Genomic DNA, 19806 nt, shown 5'->3' with positions numbered 1-19806 from the left:
TTTAACTTGCGATAATTCTATTTTTTTTTAAAACTCCGAGTGCTGGGTCTATATTTTCTATGGGATTTCTATGGGATTTCTCTGGGATTTCCAGAGAATTTAACTTGCGATAATTCTATTTTTTTTTTAAACTCCGAGTGCTGGGTCTATATTTTCTATGGGATTTCTCTGGGATTTCCAGAGAATTTAACTTGCGATAATTTTATTTTTTTTTTAACTCCGACTGCTAGGTCTATATTTTCTATGGGATATAATGGGATTTCTCTGGGATTTCCAGAGAATTTAACTTGCGATAATTCTATTTTTTTTAAAACTCCGAGTGCTGGGTCTATATTTTCTATGGGATTTCTCTGGGATTTCCAGAGAATTTAACTTGCGATAATTTTATTTTTTTTTTAACTCCGACTGCTAGGTCTATATTTTCTATGGGATATAATGGGATTTCTCTGGGATTTCCAGAGAATTTAACTTGCGATAATTCTATTTTTTTTTAAACTCCGACTGCTAGGTCTATATTTTCTATGGGATTTCTATGGGATGTCTCTGGGATTTCCAGAGAATTTAACTTGCGATAATTCTATTTGTTTTTACAACTCCGAGTGCTGGGTCTATATTTTCTATGGGATGTCTCTGGGATTTCCAGATAATTTTACTATGGGATTTCTATACGATTTCTCTGGGATTTCCAGAGAATTTAACTTGCGATAATTCTATTTTTTTTTAAACTCCGAGTGCTGGGTCTATATTTTCTATGGGATGTCTCTGGGATTTCCAGATAATTTTACTATGGGATTTCTATACGATTTCTCTGGGATTTCCAGAGAATTTAACTGGCGATTTCTGAGACTCTTTCAATCGAAAGTAACAGATAGTACCGGAGGAAAAAAAATATTAGAGTCCTAGATTGAGCAATCTTCATCGAAAAAAAAAATTTCTCACCAAATATGGGCTCTTAATTCCAATGCTAAGTACTTGCCATTAGATTTCAAAGATTTCCCATTTAAAATACACGTAAATTAAATTACTTTTTTTTTAACTTTCTAATACTCAGCTGCGTTTCATGAGATCAAGGCGGTTTTGGTCGCAAATTGTAGGGCATTTGGTGTTCTTCAAAAGTGCCCATAGTTACTTAGCTGTAATTCCAGCTGTTTCACTTGTGTCCGTTGCGGAACTCATTTTTCCTCTGAAATTGACCTTTATTGGCCTGCAGAACATAAACCAATGAAAGTACATCAAAAATGTTGATAGAAATTTTATAGGAAATTTTATTCCCTTCGAAAAAAGTCCTACGAGTCAAGTCGCTAAAGTCCGAGTTATAATCATTTTAATAATTTGAAAAATATAATATAAAAAAAAAATTATAATTGATATTTTTATTAATTATTTTTTATTTAAAATAACAATTCGAGTATTTTTGATTGTTTAAAAAAAATACTCGTTTAGAAAATTGAAAACTCTACACGAGTATTTTTTCGAAATTTCAAAATTTTTGTTTTCTTTTAAATTACAAGACATTTTATTCGAAAACGGTTAATTTCCAGATTAAAAAATTGGAAAAGTGAAAAATAAAAAAAATACTCGTCTGGATTTCGAAAAATTATATATAAAAATCAAAAAGTAATGAGGCTTGTAAAACCTTTTGAATACAAAATAAGTAATCTTAAAATTTAATTTCAAATTGTACCTCGAGTATTTATTTTTTGATCTTTTTTATAAAAATACTCGTCTAGAAAATTGAAAAATCTTGTAACATTAAATCACAATTTATTTTATTTTTATATACAGAATGAGGTTTAGTTGCACACAAATTTTGAAAAATGAAGTATTTTATTTCATACAGTAATAATAATGATACATCTTATAAAAACAAATTCAATTAATTAACTTACTAATAACTCCTGATTTGTTACAATCTAAATAATACTAAGTAAAAATATTTGTATAAATATTTCATTGTAATTTTTTCAAATCTTCATTTATTAGAAATTTAAAAATATCCCTCGTAAAAGTACTTGGGAGTTCCAGTTCTTGGAAAATATCATTAGTTAAATTAATAGCATTGAATAAGATTTTTTTTCTTCTCAATGCTTTTTTTAAGCGGTAATTTATTATTCCAGCATATAGTGGAAAACTTGATTGAATGTCCAAATCTAAAATAGTACTATCATTAACATATTTTAAACTTGAAGCTAATTTGTGTACACATTTATTATACAATACATAATGGTACGTTACATTACTTGTACCAACAAATGTTATCTTCATTTTTTCAATTTCGCTTATGCACTGGACACGTAATTCACCGAATTTTTCACTATTTACGACCGCTAAATTTTCTTGATTGACATAAAAATTCGCCGCACTACATTTCGCAATATGTTCCGTAATTGCATCATTAACTTTTTTTGAATTATCTAGACTTGATTGAGAAGTAAATGCTGTTTTACCGCCAGTGTTTTTCAAATTAATATTAATACCAGCATTAAGGAGTTGCCTTATGATATTATCGTCGGTCGCATACATAATTCCGTAATGAAGTGCTGAATCTTTACAATTTGTCACCATATTTATATCAAACATATCATGATTTAAGAAAAATTCTACTGCTTCCGAGTTTCGCATTTGGACAACAATATGCAGAAGACTTTCTCCTAAATGTTTCTTTCTGATATTAACATCTAAACCGTAGGCCAGAAGAAGTTTTATGATTGGTACATTTCCTCTAATAGCAGCATAGATTAGTGGTGATCGGGATTTATCGATATCAGCATCAGCATTCGGATTAGCATTATTTTTTAAAAGTAGCTCTACCATTTTTACATTCACTAAACTAATAGCGATATTTAATGGTAGAATGGCAAAACCTAATTCATAACAATGCATTATCATACCCAGACTGTTAAGGGATGATAGTAATAACTTAGGATTAGGAGTATAATCTTCTTCATAATATTTGATAACTGCCTCCACGAGACTTTCCGCTTCATAGATTTCAATTTGATGATTAATATTACTGATAACGTCGGCTCCATAGCTTATTAGACTTTGAATTGTTGTCAGGTTATTAGTCATAACAGCAATGATAAAAACTTTACCCCAGCATTCACTTTCTGAATTTATATCAGCTCCTTTGTGGAGCAGATAGTCCACTAATTGTTTATCATTATTAACAGTTGCTATTTGAAGCAACGTTAAACCACTCAAGACTGGAACCACTGCATTGATATCTTTGATCACACCTTTTTCTATTGACTTGGAAATGTACTTGTAGGTAAGCTTTGAACGGTTTAATTTCATTGTAATGAATTTGATATAGTTGATAATTGTTTATTTTTAACAAATGAACTTTTAAATAAACGAACTTGAGCACTTTACTGTTAGAGTTACTGTTCACTTTGTACTAATTCAACGTTATATTATTGGTAAAAGTTGGTTGTACTGATGTAGTCTTAAGACGAGAGTAACTGTACGACTGGCAGTCTCAAGATCAAAACTGAGTTTAAATGATGATGTCTATGGTACCCCCGACTTTAGCAAAAACACCCCCGATAATGATTTTTCTTGCCCCACTCTTCAAAATCTATCGTCATAATTACAACAAAGATATAATTACTCAAAAGTAAACCCATACAGGACAATAATAGTTCTTAAGTTGTTCTTAAAATTAATTTCTTTCTACTAAAATTAAATATTTGACAATACGGGATTCTTAATAAGGTACAGGATTTTCAATAACTTTATCTTTCTTATCTTAAAATTTAAATACATTATGAGCTAATGACGATTGTATGTTATAGAAATATTCATACTAAAACTAACTATTAATGACTTTTACGAAAATGCGAGTCATTAAATACTTATGTATTGTACTATTGTAATACTGTAAATGAGTGTGATTACAATAATTCATATTTGAAGCATGAATGTTTTCTGGAAATAATTACACTGTTAAATTTTTACCTGAGTCCTAATGAGCGATTTAATTACGGTCCGGGGAAAATTTTCGTATCTACAATAGACTTGAGTTAAATTAAAATATATCGTTGTCCGCAAAAATGAAATGTTTTTTTTTAAGAGCAACTGAAAATTTTTTCTATTTACTTTGAATATCATTGAAAAAAAAAGATTTAGCGTATTTGAGTCCTTGAAAACAGTAGTTCTTTAAGCACCCTATTGTATCTCCTCCCCCTCTTCTATATATGTATATATTAAAAACTAGCTGTCGCCCACCCGCTTCGCGGGGCTGAGATTAAAATTTATATTTATTTATTAACAAACATTTCTTGAAAAAATTTTATATTTGTTATTGATTATTTTTTTTAAATATACTTTTTTTTTTAATATACACCTATTTATAAAATTTAATTACAATTTTAGAGTCCAACCAAATTATAATTAATTTACATCAAGCTCCTTGAGCTCGAAAACAGCGGGAAGTTTTGGGGCTGGCCCGCAGGGACAACCGATAGGCCGATTTTTTTTTTCTTGAATTCGAAGATGAACATATAAATGAATATATTTTTAATCATTAACAATGTTAGTTAATTTCTAATCTTATAGGAAACTTAATAAAGTTTCCAGTTACTGTTGTGACAACCACCGTGGTTCTGATATTTTTCAGATCATCTGAGTTTTTTTTTTTTTTTAAATGATCGGTCCTGAACATTCATCATTTCTCATCAATAAATACTTGGTTTTCTTAGCAAATAAATCAACAGCTTATCTACATTAATCAGGTATTTCTCTGATGGGTGCACAGTTGAATAGTAATCAATTGGACATCATAAAATATTTTTTTAGTAGGCAATAGAACAGTGCAATAACTTTTATTTGCAATTAGAATATATATCTTTTATTTCTGTAGGCGATATTAATTAAACTTCACATATTAATTAAACAATGACTATGAGCAATGAATTTTATGGATGATTCCGCAAATTAACCTCAATACTGTGTTTCAATTTAAACATAAAGAAAAATCTGGACTACTACTGCCGTTGTCGATGATACTGACTGTCGCTATCGAACCGTCAGTTGATACAAAGCAATCGACTTTGCGATTCATCGACCGCCCCCACTTTAGTAAAAATTTGAACGTCGGATACAGCGCGAAATTTCAAAATTAAAATTTAATAATTTTATTTAAAATTATTTGTGTCAATAATTATATTAATTAGGGCTGTTATAAAAATTATATCTCATTTACAAATAACTTGTTCATAAAAATTACAAATTGTCTGATGACTGCACTTTTAGCATCATATTTATTTACACATGACATTGTTATGTGAATGTAACGTCAGTTGAGAATTTAAAAAATTTATGATGATACTGAATTTGGCAGCCGTCTACTAATTTTTAAATTCTTAAAAAACGATAAATTATAAAAAAAAAAATTTTCAAATAATCGCACTTATAGTTTTTTTAATTTTATGAGTGTGAATGTACCAGACATCAGACAAATTTAAAATTATTAATAAATAGAGTAAATAATTAATGAAATTAAATTTTTAAAAAATGCGCATTTAAGAAATTTTGAAATTAATAAGTGCATTTTTTGTAAATATTATTTTTTTAATTATTTACTCTGTGTATTTATAATTTTAAATTTGTCTGATGTCTGATACATTCACACTCATTTTAATTTTCTACATGTGCATATTTTTAGATTTTTTTTTTTTGTAATTAATAAGTAGAAAAAAAAATTCAAAAATTGTTAATTATCTGCCAACTTCAGGATTATAAATTTTTGAATAGACAAATAAAAAGTGAGTAGACAAAAAAGAGGAAAGTGCGTATTCAAATTGAAAATCAGCGCGCGCATTTTTTAAAATTTATTAAAATTTATTTATTTATTTATTTATTTAAAACTTATAAATTGTTTGACGTCTGCTACATTCACTTATGACATTGTTACATTTTAAATATTTCCCGCCATATCAAAGAATACTTTTTCAAATGGCCGCCAGGTGTCGTGGTGTTGCAATTTCATTGCCAATTCTCAACTTAAAAAAACTAATGAACCACCGACGCTACCATGGCAATAAAGATGAGAATAAGAGTGACAAAGAGAGGAAAAGAGAGAGCCTATAGATTATAGAAAAAGAGAACCATAGCTCGTAGAAACTTTAACTTAGAGGGCCAAGGACAATTTTAGTGTCAACATAGTGCCTCAATAACCGTTTATTATCCTAAGTAAAGTTATAAATTAGTACAATAAATTAATATTATCAAACAAGTGTGATAAATATATATAAAAAAAAAATAATTATTATAAATTTATTTACGAAAACAAACAATATATAAATATGTAAGAATGCCTAGATGCGGGTAACCATTACCATGTTACTTTTTTTTTCGTTTACTTAATTTTTTTCGCGCAATTATCCCCCGTTTTATGAAAACGAAAATAAATAATAATATGATATATTGGCATGACGTTGATTTGGGAATGATATTTAAAAATATAAAATTTCATATTTATTAATATAATTGTATGTCCGTTGCGATATTGTTGTTTAATTTAAAACAAAAATGGAGATGAAGTTACCTGAGCAAGTGCATCAAGTTTGCAGATTATGTGGGCAATTTGAAAGCATATATATTGATATTTTTGGCGAAGAAGGTACTAAAAGATTACTTGGATTGAAAATATTTAACAAAATAAATATTGTGGTGAGTTTTTATTTATTTTATATCATTTAGTTTTTTATATATTTATGTAGAAAGACAAAGGGAAAGAGGGTTAGGAAAATGGCGATGCCGATGGAGACGCGTCGGGACGCTTGCACTATTCATCATTTTTTTTATTCCTACTGCTATCATGCTTTTATTTGATGTATATTTTGTTGAATGCATGACACTTTTATTTATTACTATTCAGTTTATTAGTTTTTGGAATTCTATTCTGTCTAGTATTTTAAATCTCTTGTTTACTTGCTCACTTTATTTTCTTTGTTGCAAATTTTTTCTTGTGCTTATTAATAAAATTAAATTCTGAAGTAAGCAGAGAATTCATTTTTGGATTTTTTTTTCTACTTAATTTAAAAAAAAAAAAAAATATGCACATGGACACAGTAAAAAATATTGTGTATCTAGAAAAAACGGTCCGTTAAATTTTTTGTGTTGATTATTTTGTGTTAAATCAACACATTTCACTGTGTTAACAAAAATTGTAATTATCAACATTTATTAAGAGTTACTTTAAAATTAACACAAAATTTATGTTAAAAAGCCAATCGATAGTCACGGAAGAATTATTAGAAAAATCAAAGTGAAATGGACATTTTATAAATGTCAATTTAACTTAAAAATTTTAAATATTAATATATTAAATTTACCATTTACTAAAACCTGGAATTTTTATCATACCAAAAAAAAAATATTTAGTTACAATTTCGAATTATTTAATGTAGTGTTAAAATTATTTTTTCGCCAAATAAAAATGTGGTTTTGTTTTTTTAAAAGAAATTAATTGATTTACTATTTGCAACTGGTATTAAATATCACGTGATTTTTTAAAACCTTGACTCTAATAAAAAAATTATTTACTATCAAAAAATAGTTGATTGATAAATAATAATTGTCGTCGCTGTTGATAATCTCTTCATAATATATTAATTATATTTACTGAATTTCCATGATACAAAAATAGAATGTAAAAGTTAACATTTTTTTTGTCGCCACCAACATTTAAAAAGTGTCTAATTAACTCTTCTCGTATTATCCGAATTTTGTCTTGAGATTTTAACACAAATTCCATGTTTAAATTTAACACAAATATTGTGTCCGTTCCTAACACAGATCAATTATAACACAATAATTTTTACTGTATAGAAAATTTAAAAACTGTAGGTGCAATTTTCTTAATTTTTTTTTATAATTTATCGTTTTAAAAAAAATCCAAAAATTATTAGACCTCAGATAATTTCAGTATAAAACGAATTGGTAAATTAAAAAAAAAAATGTCAGTTTATTAAAAATAAATCGAACATTTTAAAACAATTATTAAATTTTAAACTTAAGACTTAACATTAACATAAAATTAGTAACTGAGGAATACTATGCTTTGGTAATAGAATAATTACATAACAAACGAATAGATGAACCAGAAAATTGCTTTATAATAAAATAATTTAAATATAAAACCTATTAACTATTAATGTATCTTGGAGCGGTAGGGTTTTAAAGTAATGGGAGTTAACTATTATTATTAATTTAATGTAAAATAAAAAATAATTAAACGTTAATTAGTGGTGATAATGATAACAATAACAATGATGATGATGAGTTTAATTAATTAAAATGAGATGTATGAATTGTGTTTAAATCACAGATAGATGAGACGGATCCTCTACCGAAGACGATCTGCGTTCAGTGTCTGGGAAAACTTGAATTTGTTTGTGACTTTCAAGAGGAATGTCTACGTACTCAACAACTGTTACGCGATCAGTATGATGTACCTTCCATACCAGACGTCGTAAGTCTACTTTTGTTTTTTTTTTTCCTAAATAATATAAATACTCTACCGCTCTTTTACGATGCAATTTATTAACCACAACTCAATAGATTTCTCTTTATTTTTAATTTTTCCATAACAATTTCAAAAAAAATTTCTGATAATTATTTAAATAATTAAATAATTGACAATAAAAATAGAGAGAGATCTAAAAAAAGGTTTTATATTTATCTGGTACATCTATTTCGTTTTACCGTAGGGAGAAAAAATAGTAACCGAGGAAACGAATGTCGTGGAAGAGTCAGTAGTGATTGCAGAACCAGCTAGCACGTCTACCAACAACAACAGTACCGATAAAAATCATAATTCAACAGCTGACATAGAAAACGTCGATCCAACACGTGAAGAAAAGTGCAAAGATGTCACTGAGCCGCTTGAAATTACAACGAAACCTAAAAGAACACGAACTTCACCTAAAACGCGGTCTAAAAGTAATGATAAGGATGCCAATGAACGTGTGGTTGACGAAACACCCAACCGAAGATGGCTGAGAAGTCGCAATACGCCTGAGTCTCGTATGAAAACGCGGAAAAAAACTAAGTCGAAAAATTTGTCACTCAATAAAGTCACCACGAGAACAAAATCAGCTGTCAAAGAAGGAGTGTCTATTGTAACGCGACTGCGGAGTCAAAATCAAAATCAGAACCGAGCTAGTTTGAATTCCGAGGCTATTAACAATAAAACGAATGACAATACAACAGGATCTAAGACACAAGAAAAGAGCAGTGATGAAAAACGAATGATTCAAATACCAACTTCGGCTTTGAATAAAGTTTTGACAGCCGTATCATCATCACCGGACGTTGAAGTGTCGGTCAAAGAATCAAATAATCGCAATGGTGACATCGAGGACATCAGTTTTACATTAGAACTGAGAAAAAAACAAGAAACAGAATCATTTGTCACTGTGTTAGCTCGCGTATTTCCTGATCAAGGCTCATGTCTTGTCGGTTCTGAAATAGTCAATCTATTGGAAGATGAAAACAATTCGGAATTGAGTCAGATAATAAACACAATCGTCAAGGGAAAAGTTGGAAAAGACAAAGACTCGGGTGCTACGAGAACTGCTGAGTTAGAGGAACTGGAAAAACGGCTGTCTAGTATCAGCGACAGCGGCGGTGGTGGTCTCGTATCGACCAGAAATCCCGAAGAACTTTTCCGTATTGACGGGGAAGAAATTCGCGTTGACGATAACGTCGAAAGCACAACAGTCGACGGTCAGTCAGGATACTCGTGTAAATTATGCCGTAAATTTTATGAACGTCGGGACAAGTGTACTGTCCATGTAAAAACACATCTTGGTATAAAACAGTACGCCTGTACACTTTGTGTCGCTAAATTTGTATGTAAGTCAGATGTTATGAAACATATAAGATGTTCACATACAAACCCACGGCCGATGCAATGTCCCAAGTGTCCGAAGCGATTTAGATCGAAGTTCGATTTGACTGAACACGATAACGTTCACAAGGGCATCAAACCCTACCAATGTTCCGACTGTGGGCAGAGTTATCATCATAAAGTTTCACTGCAGATGCATGTAAAGTCACATCTTCCTCCGCAAAATTTAGCTTGCGAATATTGCGGTAAAATATTTCCATTTCGCACACGACTGCTCAGTCATATTGGAAGTGTACATTTGAAAAATAGACGTAATTTTCGTTGCCGATTTTGTTATAATCTTTATTCAAGTTTAGCGGTATTGAATGATCACATAAAAACACGACACGCGACAACTTACACGTGTGAAATTTGTTCTAAAACATTTAAAGTTGCATCGAAATATAAAGCGCATGTACTGCAGCATTCGAATCCAAAACCGTTTGTTTGCAATGTTTGTAATAATCGATATGCATCGAAAGCATTTTTGAATGAACATCTGCTTAAACATGAAGGGTTGAGAAAGCATGTGTGCCAAAAGTGTGGAGCCAGTTTTGCTCAAGCCAGTCATCTGGCAGCACATCGTCATGTTCATGGTGAAAAAACTCATGCGTGTCCTGAGTGCGGACGTAAATTTAATAGACGTGATAATATGAAAGTACACAGAAAAAGGCACTTTGCTGAATCGGGAAGAATTGTTACGACTGATACTAAAAACCAAACGGGAGTTAGTGATAAATCAGCGCCTTCGCCAGCATCAGTTGACACTTCGGATTCTAATGAAAAATAAACGATCCTGAAATTAACAGACAATTTATTATTGGACTTTTTTTTTCAACGAATTGATGATAAAAAAAAAATAAAAATATGCATGGGTAGAAAATTTTAAAATCTATAGGTGCAATTTTTTGAAAATTTTTTTTTTTATTATTTATCGTTGAGAAAAAAAATTCAAAAATTATTTGACGGCTAAATTCAGGATCGGAATAATTTTGATCCTGAAGTTAGAAGACAAAAATTTTTTTTCTCAACAATAAATAATAAAAGAAAAAAGTATGCACGGGTAGAAAATTAAAAAATCTATAGGTGCAATTTTTTGAAAATTTTTTTTTTTTATTATTTATCGTTGAGAAAAGAAATTCAAAAATTATTTGACGGCTAAATTCAGGATCGGAATAATTTTGATCCTGAAGTTAGAAGACAAAAATTTTTTTTCTCAACAATAAATAATAAAAGAAAAAAGTATGCACGGGTAGAAAATTAAAAAATCTATAGGTGCAATTTTTTGAAAAATTTTTTTTTTATTTATCGATGAGAAAAAAAAAATCAAAAATTATTTGACGTCTAAATTCAGTATCGGAATAATTTTGATCCTGAAGTTAGAAGACAAAAATTTTTGAATTTTTTTTCTCAACGATAAATAACAAAAAAAAAAAAATATGCACGGGTAGAAAATTTAAAAATCTAAAGGTGCAATTTTTTGAAAAATTTTTTTTTTATAATTTATCGTTGAGAAAAAAAATCCAAAAATTATTTGACGTCGGTTAAATTCAGTATCGTAAAAATAATTACATTTTATTTATTTACTTTTTTTTTCTATTACATTATGTCATTATATATATTTATATATATTTTTTTAATCTTCCTGGTTAGTAATTTAAGCTCTATTTTGTACGGACTTTAGGAAGATTGAATTAATAAATTAATTGTGTAGTAATTAAAAGCTCAATCATCAATTAAAATTAGTAATATTTTGTAGTGTCTTCCAAAATTATATAAATATTTTTGTTTTTTGGATTCGATAAACCAACTATTTTATATACATTTTCTGGGAAAATTTTTTCGATATTGAACATATGAAAAAAAATTATAAAACGAGTTACGTATATGTGAAAAATTTATATTTGATACAAAAGATATTTAAAAAAAAAATAGAAAGGTTGTTAGTTTATACTTGACGTATAAAGACACTTAATGATAAAATACAACCCATACGTATATTACGATGTTATACATATTTATATATATATATAAAAGTAATGTAAAATATCTATTTTTTATTGATTGTGTGATAAAGTGATAACATTGAAATAAGAGTGCCTTTTTAAATTGTCGTGAAAGCGAAATAAAAAGATTTAAATGATAATTAAATAAATATATCGCGTTATTAATTCCGAAAGGTCTTATATTTTTATACTCTTTTGGCTTTACACTGTAAAAAAATTTTCAGAGTAAACGCGCATAGAATCCGGAGTAAATGCAGAGCGGATGTATATTTATTTAATTCCCCTAGAGTAAAATTTACTCCAAAGGGGAATTTATTTGAATATTAAAACTCCGAATCGGACTCATACAGAATTAAATAAAATCCAGATCACTCTGGAAAAACAAGTTCTCTATTTACTCCGTATAAGAAGTGATTTTTTTGAAAACTTTAAAATTACTAGTGACGTAGTGAATTTAAATAAAATCCATAATTACTCTGAATTTACTCCCAATTTTTAGTGTAGGGAACTCCGTACATATAAAACAATTGGAAGTGAAATTGAAGTGATTACGGATTTTATTTAAATCCGAAGTTCCAGAGTTTTAAAAAAATTTACTCAGCATACGGAGTAAATTCGGAGTTTGTTTTTCAGCGGGTAATTTGGGAGTGATCAGGATTTTATTTAAATCTGCATGTACTCTGACTCATAGTTTTAATATTAAAATAAATTCCCTTCAAAAGTCAATTTCACTCCGAACTGGAGTTTTAATATCAGAAAATTCCCTTCAGGAGTAAATTTCACTGCCAACCAGCGTTAAATATAAAAATAAATTCCACCGGAGTGAATTTTACTCTAAGGGAATTAAATAACTAACCAGTCATCCGTTTCACATAAATTCTGGATTTAAACCGGGTTTACTGCGCGAATTTTTTGCAGTATAAATCCAAAAAAGCGTATAAAAATGTGTCTTTTTGAAATTAGTAATGCGATATATTACAGTAAAAAATCATAAAAAAAAAATAAAAACAAAAATTGTATTTCCACCGTCCGTGGTCTTAAGACTGACGACATCTCTAAAAGTAAAGCAATAATTTTTACACTCGTATATTCGATTAATTGTAATGTAATAAGTCTTGTACCATTGTATAATTATAAAAATATAGTTATTTAAGATGATATTCCAATTTAAATTGGTAATTATTTACGCTGAATATATTACTGTAATTCTGTAGAGTTAATTTTCTTTTTTAAATATTATATATACATATACATATGTCTAAATATTTAAAATAATATGCTCATTTACCAATTCCATTATTTACATTAAATAAAAATTATAATATTTTTCGAGCGCTTGTTGTTTCAATCGTTTATTATTTTTTTTTTTCTGACTTCCATGTATTTTTAAAACTTTCTGCATGATTGTAATATTGTATTTTTATTCTTTTAATATATAAAACATCTCCAAAATTTCTTATGTCTCGACAAAGTGATTTTTAAAATAAATTTATCAAAATTTTTTATCTATTGATTTCTTAACCAACTTTATTATTTTACCCTCTCCCTTTGTCAATTTAAGTTGAAAATTAATTTTTTTGATTTATCTTCTATCAATTTACGAGCTTTTTTTTTTTTTATGTATAATTTCAAAAATTGCGTTTTAGGTGAAAGAAAATGACGGCTTACCTCAGACTGTTTGTATGCGATGTCTTGGAACTCTTGAATTTTTATGTGATTTTTATGACCAGTGTCATAAAACTCAATGTAATTTAAAGGAAAAAGTAAAAAATTTTTTTTTCTTACGATAATTTTATTTTTTTAATTGTAAAAAATTTGGGGAGTGAACGCGGATTAAATTCGGAGTGAATACGGAGCGTATTACTGTTTATTTATTTAATCCCCTTGGAGTGGATTCACTGAAGAGAGTCTATTTTAATATCAAAACTCCAGTTTGAAGTGAAATTAACTCCGAAAGGGAGTTAATTTCCATTTCAAACTCCGGTTCAAAATAAAATTCACTTCGAAAGGAGTTTATTTGAATACTAAAACTTCGGTTCGCAGTAAATTGACCTCTAATGGGAATTTATTTTAATATTGAAACTCCGGTTCAGAGTGAAATTCACTCCAAAAGGGAATTTATTTTAATGTCAAACTTCGGTTTAAAATAAAATTCACTTCGAAAAGGAGTTTATTTGAATATTGAAACTCCGAATCGCAGTGAATGCGGATTTTATAAAAATCCAGATCACTCCGCTGAAAATCAAACTCCGAATTTACTCCGTATGCGGAGTGAATTTAAAAAAAATTCCTGAACTCAAAGTGAATTTGAACTGAAATAAAGTCCATAATTACTCCGACTTCACTCTCAATTTTTTACAGTGCAATTACCCAACATTTTCTTTGAATATCAAAAATAAAAAGTATATTCATATAAAATTGATATTTATAGGAATTACCTGAAAATAATGAAGATAATGAAGAATCTGAATCATCTGATGAAAACGAAGAATCAGATAAAGAAAATGAACTCCCTCCAGATTATCCTGATCCTCCTGCTAATTTAAAAAAAAAATCTCCCCTTTCTTCACAATGTCAAAAATCCACGTCTCCACCAAAACCTGAACCAGCTTCTACTATGACCAATTTACCATCAGTATCTACTGCCACGGATCTTCCCACCGCGACAGTTAATCAAGTGCCCGAAAAGTCTTATGATAACGTTCTTGCGGACATCACTAGCTTACATCAGCAACGTCCGAAGTCGAACCTCTGCAAAGAATTATTTCCTCCAGGTCGAGCCTTGAAAAGACCGCGAAAATCTTTGAATTCAAAATCTCACAGCCCAGTGCGCAAATCCAAGCGCATGGAAGAGAAAGAAAGTAATAAAACAAAGCTAAAAAATTCTGACATTGACATAAAAAATGATTCCATCGACAGTACAGATTTTGAAAAAAACATTTCCAATAATTCTCTACTCGTTGTCGTAAAACAAGAGAAAAAGTCTGACGAATTGACATGGATTTCTACCTCAGTACTTCCAGAACCCGACAAACCAAAGTCGGAAAATGAAAAAAATAGTGAGCCGCAAGATGACGTTGGATTGGCAACTGGAGATGAAGCTGAAAGTCACATAAATTCTTCAAGTTTATCGATACCAGCATCAATACCCGATGCAAATGCTAACCAACTCTGCAATTTGACAATTGAACGCTTGAGAAATTCGATTATTGATTCCGGTTTTAACAAAAAAACTGAAGAAAATTTTGATGAAGAAGAAGATGATGAGGATGAAGATGAATACGACGATGATGGCTTGAGTATAAAAAAACGCCGCACGAGTGGGAGTTTTGGTAAATTGTCAGATCTCATAAGTAAAGAACAGAAAGAAGAAATAGAAAAGTATTATAGTATTGACATGACTGTCATTGATGAAAGTGCTGTCAATAGCAAATATTACATTAATGATAAGAAAAATTTTGTATGTTTGATTTGCAATGCCAGCTATCCGCGGGTTGACAAATGTCGGGTGCATATTTGGAGCCATTTAGATATGAAACCATACCGCTGCAATGCTTGCGATTTTGCTACCGTCACTGTCACGAACATACGCAGTCACATAAGAAAAAGTCATTTGAATATAAAACCATTTAAATGCGACGTTTGTCACAAAAATTTTGGTACTGCGATTTTATTGGAGGAACATTTAAATATTCATACCGGTGCTAAGCCTTATCAGTGTAAAGTTTGCGACTTTTCGAGTGCCGCTCGTCAAGTTTTGCTTTATCACAGTGCGATTCATAAACCAGCTAAGGTAATTTTTTTTTTTTTAATTTATGGTAGTACGTGGCAAGGGATAAAACAAGACAATTTCAGACGAGGGTGAAGCCGAATAACTGAGGGCCGACGTCAGCCGAAATCTGAGATTGTGTTTTATTCCGGGCCTCGCACTTTTTTTCTTCTATTTGCTTTGATACTGAGAGTTTTGTTTGTATATAAAAGATGCAAATATTAGTAATTTAACCAGGAAAATATTTATTTTTTATTGATTTAACAATTTTTTATTGAATAATTGAAGTATTCAATGATTTTGAACTGTCAGAACCGTATTAGAATTTAATTAATTAATTACTTTAAATCTGAAAGACCCTGCGGGAAACCCCAAAATTTCCCGCCAGAACATTCCAACCCGTGTGTGTAATTGTCAACCCCAGTCAAAGGCGAGGGTTGCAAACATGCGGATTGGGATGTTCTGCCTTCCTCGGTGCTGTGTAAACTGTTTTTCACCAGGGGTATGTTCAGAAATTCTCTCTGGAAGAGAAAGATGCAACTTCTGCGTTCATAAATATTATCTGGTTAAAGCGGGAACAATCCGAGTACCACAATGCGTTCATAAGCTCTGTGGAGAAGGCAAATGCAGTATCTGGTTTTCTTTCGTTCCTCACGATCCTGAAATTAGCAGACAATTACAAATTTTTGGGTTTTTTTTTGAACAATTAAATTTGAAGAAAAAAAAAACGAAAAATATGCACATGTAGAAAATTTAAAAAACTACAAGTGCAATTTTTTCAAATTTTTTTTTTTTGTAAATTTATCGCCTAAATAAAAATCCAAAAATTATTAGACGTCGACTAACTTCAGTATCATTCGTTCCTCTAGTTTTAATTAAACCACGTGACTTTGCATTTACTAACCATCTGGTTAGATATTTATCTATCTCCAGAGTGTTTTTCTGAACACGACCCAGATCTACTGAAGGTTCAGTCATAAAAGAAAAGAATGATTTTATTTCCCCTAAACAGCCTGATAGTGAAGAAATTCAAATTCCTGTCAGGGCGGGAATTTAAACTTTCGGTGTGGGTATGGTGGGAAATTACAAACTAATTTAGAGTTTAATAAAATTTTTTTTTCAGGATATTACATGTGATATATGCAAAAAAACTTTTTACTGCAAAGGACGTATGCGAACCCATATGCTTACTCACAATAAAAACAAATCATTGATGTGCAAGTATTGTTCCCATCATTTTAGTTCAAAAAAAACACTCGAACGACACTATGAAAATATTCATTCAAAAGATTATATTTGTGATATATGTGGAAAACATACTAAGTCACGGAAAGCTCTGCATAATCATCAAAATGTAATGAATTATTTTTCGTTTCTACGATTAATTAGTTAATTAATTAATTCATTATTTATTTAATTTTTGTGTTCAGGTTCATTCAGAAGGAAAATTTAAGTGTCCTATTTGTCCAAATGTTTATAAAAGTAGTCATATTCTAAAAGAACATTTGCTTAAACACGAGGGAATCAGAAAATATAAATGCGATATTTGTAACAAAGATTTTGCTCAGCAATCACATTTGGCAGCACATCGAGCTGTTCATAGCGGAAAAAGGTATTAAATTAAATAATTCTGAAGTTAACAGACAACAAATCAATTGAAAAAAAAAAAAAAAAAACTAAAAATATGCACATGCAGAAAATTAAAAAAACTACAAGTGCAATTTTTTTTATAATTCATCATTTTGAGTAAATTCTCAAAATTATTAATTGTTTAATTAATTGGTTAATTTCAGTGTCATTTAAATTAATGATACTGAAATTATCTGACGTCTAATAATTTTTAAATTTTTTTCATAAATGATAAATTTAGAAGAAAAACATTTTAAAAATTGCACTTATGGTTTTTTAAATTTTCTATATGTGTTTTCTTTTATTGATTTATTTATTTTTTAAATTAAATTGTTGAAAAATTATTATTTAAATTGTTTTGTTAATGATCCTGAAGTTAGTAGATAACTAAAAATTTTTTGAGTTTTTTTTACCAAATCAATAACAAAAAATTAAAAATATGCACATGTTCGAAATTAAAAAAACTACAGGTGTAATTTTTTAAATATTTTTCATTTTATAATTTATCGTTTTGAAAAAAATCCAAAAATTACAAGACGCCGACTAACTTCAGTATCATGATTTATTAGTGTAATAACAATTAATTATTGAGATCTCATGTTTATTGTTTAGATTTTTCTGCCCTGGATGTAAAAAAGGATTTAATCGTCACGATAACATGAAACTGCATACAAAAAAATGTGAGATCTTTTTATCAAATCCGAGTAACCAAAATCTTATTGTAAAACGTTTTAATGCAAAACCAATGAGTGCTATAAATGATACAATTAATGATGATGACTTAAGTAGTAACGATTCGTATAAAAAGACTGATATTAATTTTAAAGTTAATGATAATAATAAACAAGAATCAAGTATTTGTATCAAACAAGTGGATCTAGTGGCTGCAGAAAATATTCCAGAAAAAAAAATTCCAAATGATCAAGTTGCCGTCACTGAAAGTGTTCTTAGTTTAGAATATTTTTAAAATATATATATTTTTATATCAAATTAATTACTATTTTTAAGGATAAAAGTAATATCGTTTTTCTTCCAACTCGTGCCTTCTTATAAACTTATTAGACTTATTTTTGTAAGTGATAGTTGATAAGCTACAAATAATTTCTCACTACTAGTGATTAAGTTTTGAAGACTGATATTACTTTTGTAATTTTTTTTTTTTTTTTATACTAGTATTTATTATTCTGGTAAAGAAAAATTAAGCGGTCTGTTAATTTGAAACATCACAATATTTTCCGCCCGTTTTTCTAAGCAATTTTTTTTTAAATTTAAAATCTTTAAACTTAAATTAAAAATTTTTTTAAACGAAAATTTTCAGGTAAACTTTTTTCAGTAAAAAAATAAATTAAGGGGAATTATAAAGAATTTAAAAAACTGTTCGTATTCAAATTTTTTATGGTAATAACTAGGGAAAAGATTTTTGCTTCAATTTCGAAATGAATGGTTCATATATTTGATATTACGCCGAAAATATTGGTCTTATAAAAAAACGTTTGAAACAAAAGTTACAGGGAATTTAATTATACAAAAAAAATGTCTCTTATGATTTTTTTATACGACCAATATTTTTACCGTAATTACAAAATTAAGATTCATAATGAATGATTTAGATTTTTGATAATTATGGAAATTTGAATTTTGAAATTGCGGCTTTCTTATTAGTTCTACAAAAAAATTGTAAGAGACATTTTTTTTTTAAATTAAATATTGAACAACTTTTGTTTGAAAAATTTTTTTATACAACCAATATTTCCGCCATAATATCAAAAATTTCACAGGCTCTGGTAATCACTTTCGAAATATCAAGCAATTTATTGGTAATTAACATTTGATTATTTAAAAACAAGAATCTCAATATTTGACAAGTGCAAGTTTAGCATCAAAAAGACAGAGTTTAATGATTTAACCCGCGAAAATAAAAAAGAAAAGGTTGAAATTTTGACTGACAAAAATAAAACTCGAGGTGAGTTTTTAAAGATGTCTTAAATTTCAACGTCATGATTTTTTAGAGAAATCAAAAAGCGCGCGACGAACTTCCAATGTTCAAATTTTTAAAATAAAAAAAAAGCTACAGTTCAATTAGATATAAATCTGCAAAAAGATTTTAATTTAATTAAAAATTATTATATATGAAACAATTATTTGTTCAAATTATTTATAAAAATTAGGGATTATTATTTTAAGAATAATTATTTATTAAAGTAACTCTTGATATTTTTAAAAAAAGAAAAAAAACTGAATCCTAAAATAAAAGTAAGAGTTTACCTGCATCAGATTATAATTTTTAAATAAATTTTTTAATTTATATTGTGAATTTAAAAGATGAAATAATAAAAAAATATCACTGCCGTAAATGATTGAGAAATAATTAAAAACTAAATTTTCTAACCATTCAGATAATTTTTGATTAAGAAAAAAAAAGTGTAATGACTTAAATAAAAATATAGTAATTACATTAATGAACTATTTTTTTATCTTTTAATTGGCCTTCGATTTATTTCATG

The 19806-nt window shown here is 28.6% G+C and overlaps 2 protein-coding genes across 2 annotated transcripts; one reads left to right on the top strand and one right to left on the bottom strand.

Annotated features, from left to right (window-relative positions):
* Positions 1-1863: 1863 nt before the first annotated feature.
* Positions 1864-4937, bottom strand: LOC130664924 (putative ankyrin repeat protein RF_0381). The gene is made up of 2 exons (XM_057465124.1): positions 2236-4937; positions 1864-2150 (listed from the first exon to the last, which is right to left on the bottom strand). Exons 1-2 carry the CDS (start codon positions 3295-3297, stop codon positions 2109-2111), a joined length of 1104 nt encoding a protein of 367 aa, XP_057321107.1. The 5' UTR covers positions 3298-4937; the 3' UTR covers positions 1864-2108.
* Positions 4938-6096: 1159 nt separating this feature from the next.
* Positions 6097-18846, top strand: LOC130665236 (zinc finger protein 236-like). Its single transcript, XM_057465558.1, has 8 exons — positions 6097-6675; positions 8336-8479; positions 8718-10685; positions 13551-13667; positions 14336-15697; positions 16797-17027; positions 17104-17285; positions 17915-18846. The coding sequence occupies exons 1-8, from the start codon at positions 6535-6537 to the stop codon at positions 18267-18269; spliced, it is 4500 nt and encodes a 1499-aa protein (XP_057321541.1). The 5' UTR covers positions 6097-6534; the 3' UTR covers positions 18270-18846.
* Positions 18847-19806: the final 960 nt, after the last annotated feature.

The sequence above is a fragment of the Microplitis mediator genome, chromosome 3 (genome assembly GCF_029852145.1).
Source record: "Microplitis mediator isolate UGA2020A chromosome 3, iyMicMedi2.1, whole genome shotgun sequence".
Classification (NCBI taxonomy): domain Eukaryota; kingdom Metazoa; phylum Arthropoda; class Insecta; order Hymenoptera; family Braconidae; genus Microplitis; species Microplitis mediator.
Note: the sequence above shows the minus strand (reverse complement) of the source record. Positions and strands in the feature narration are given on the sequence as shown.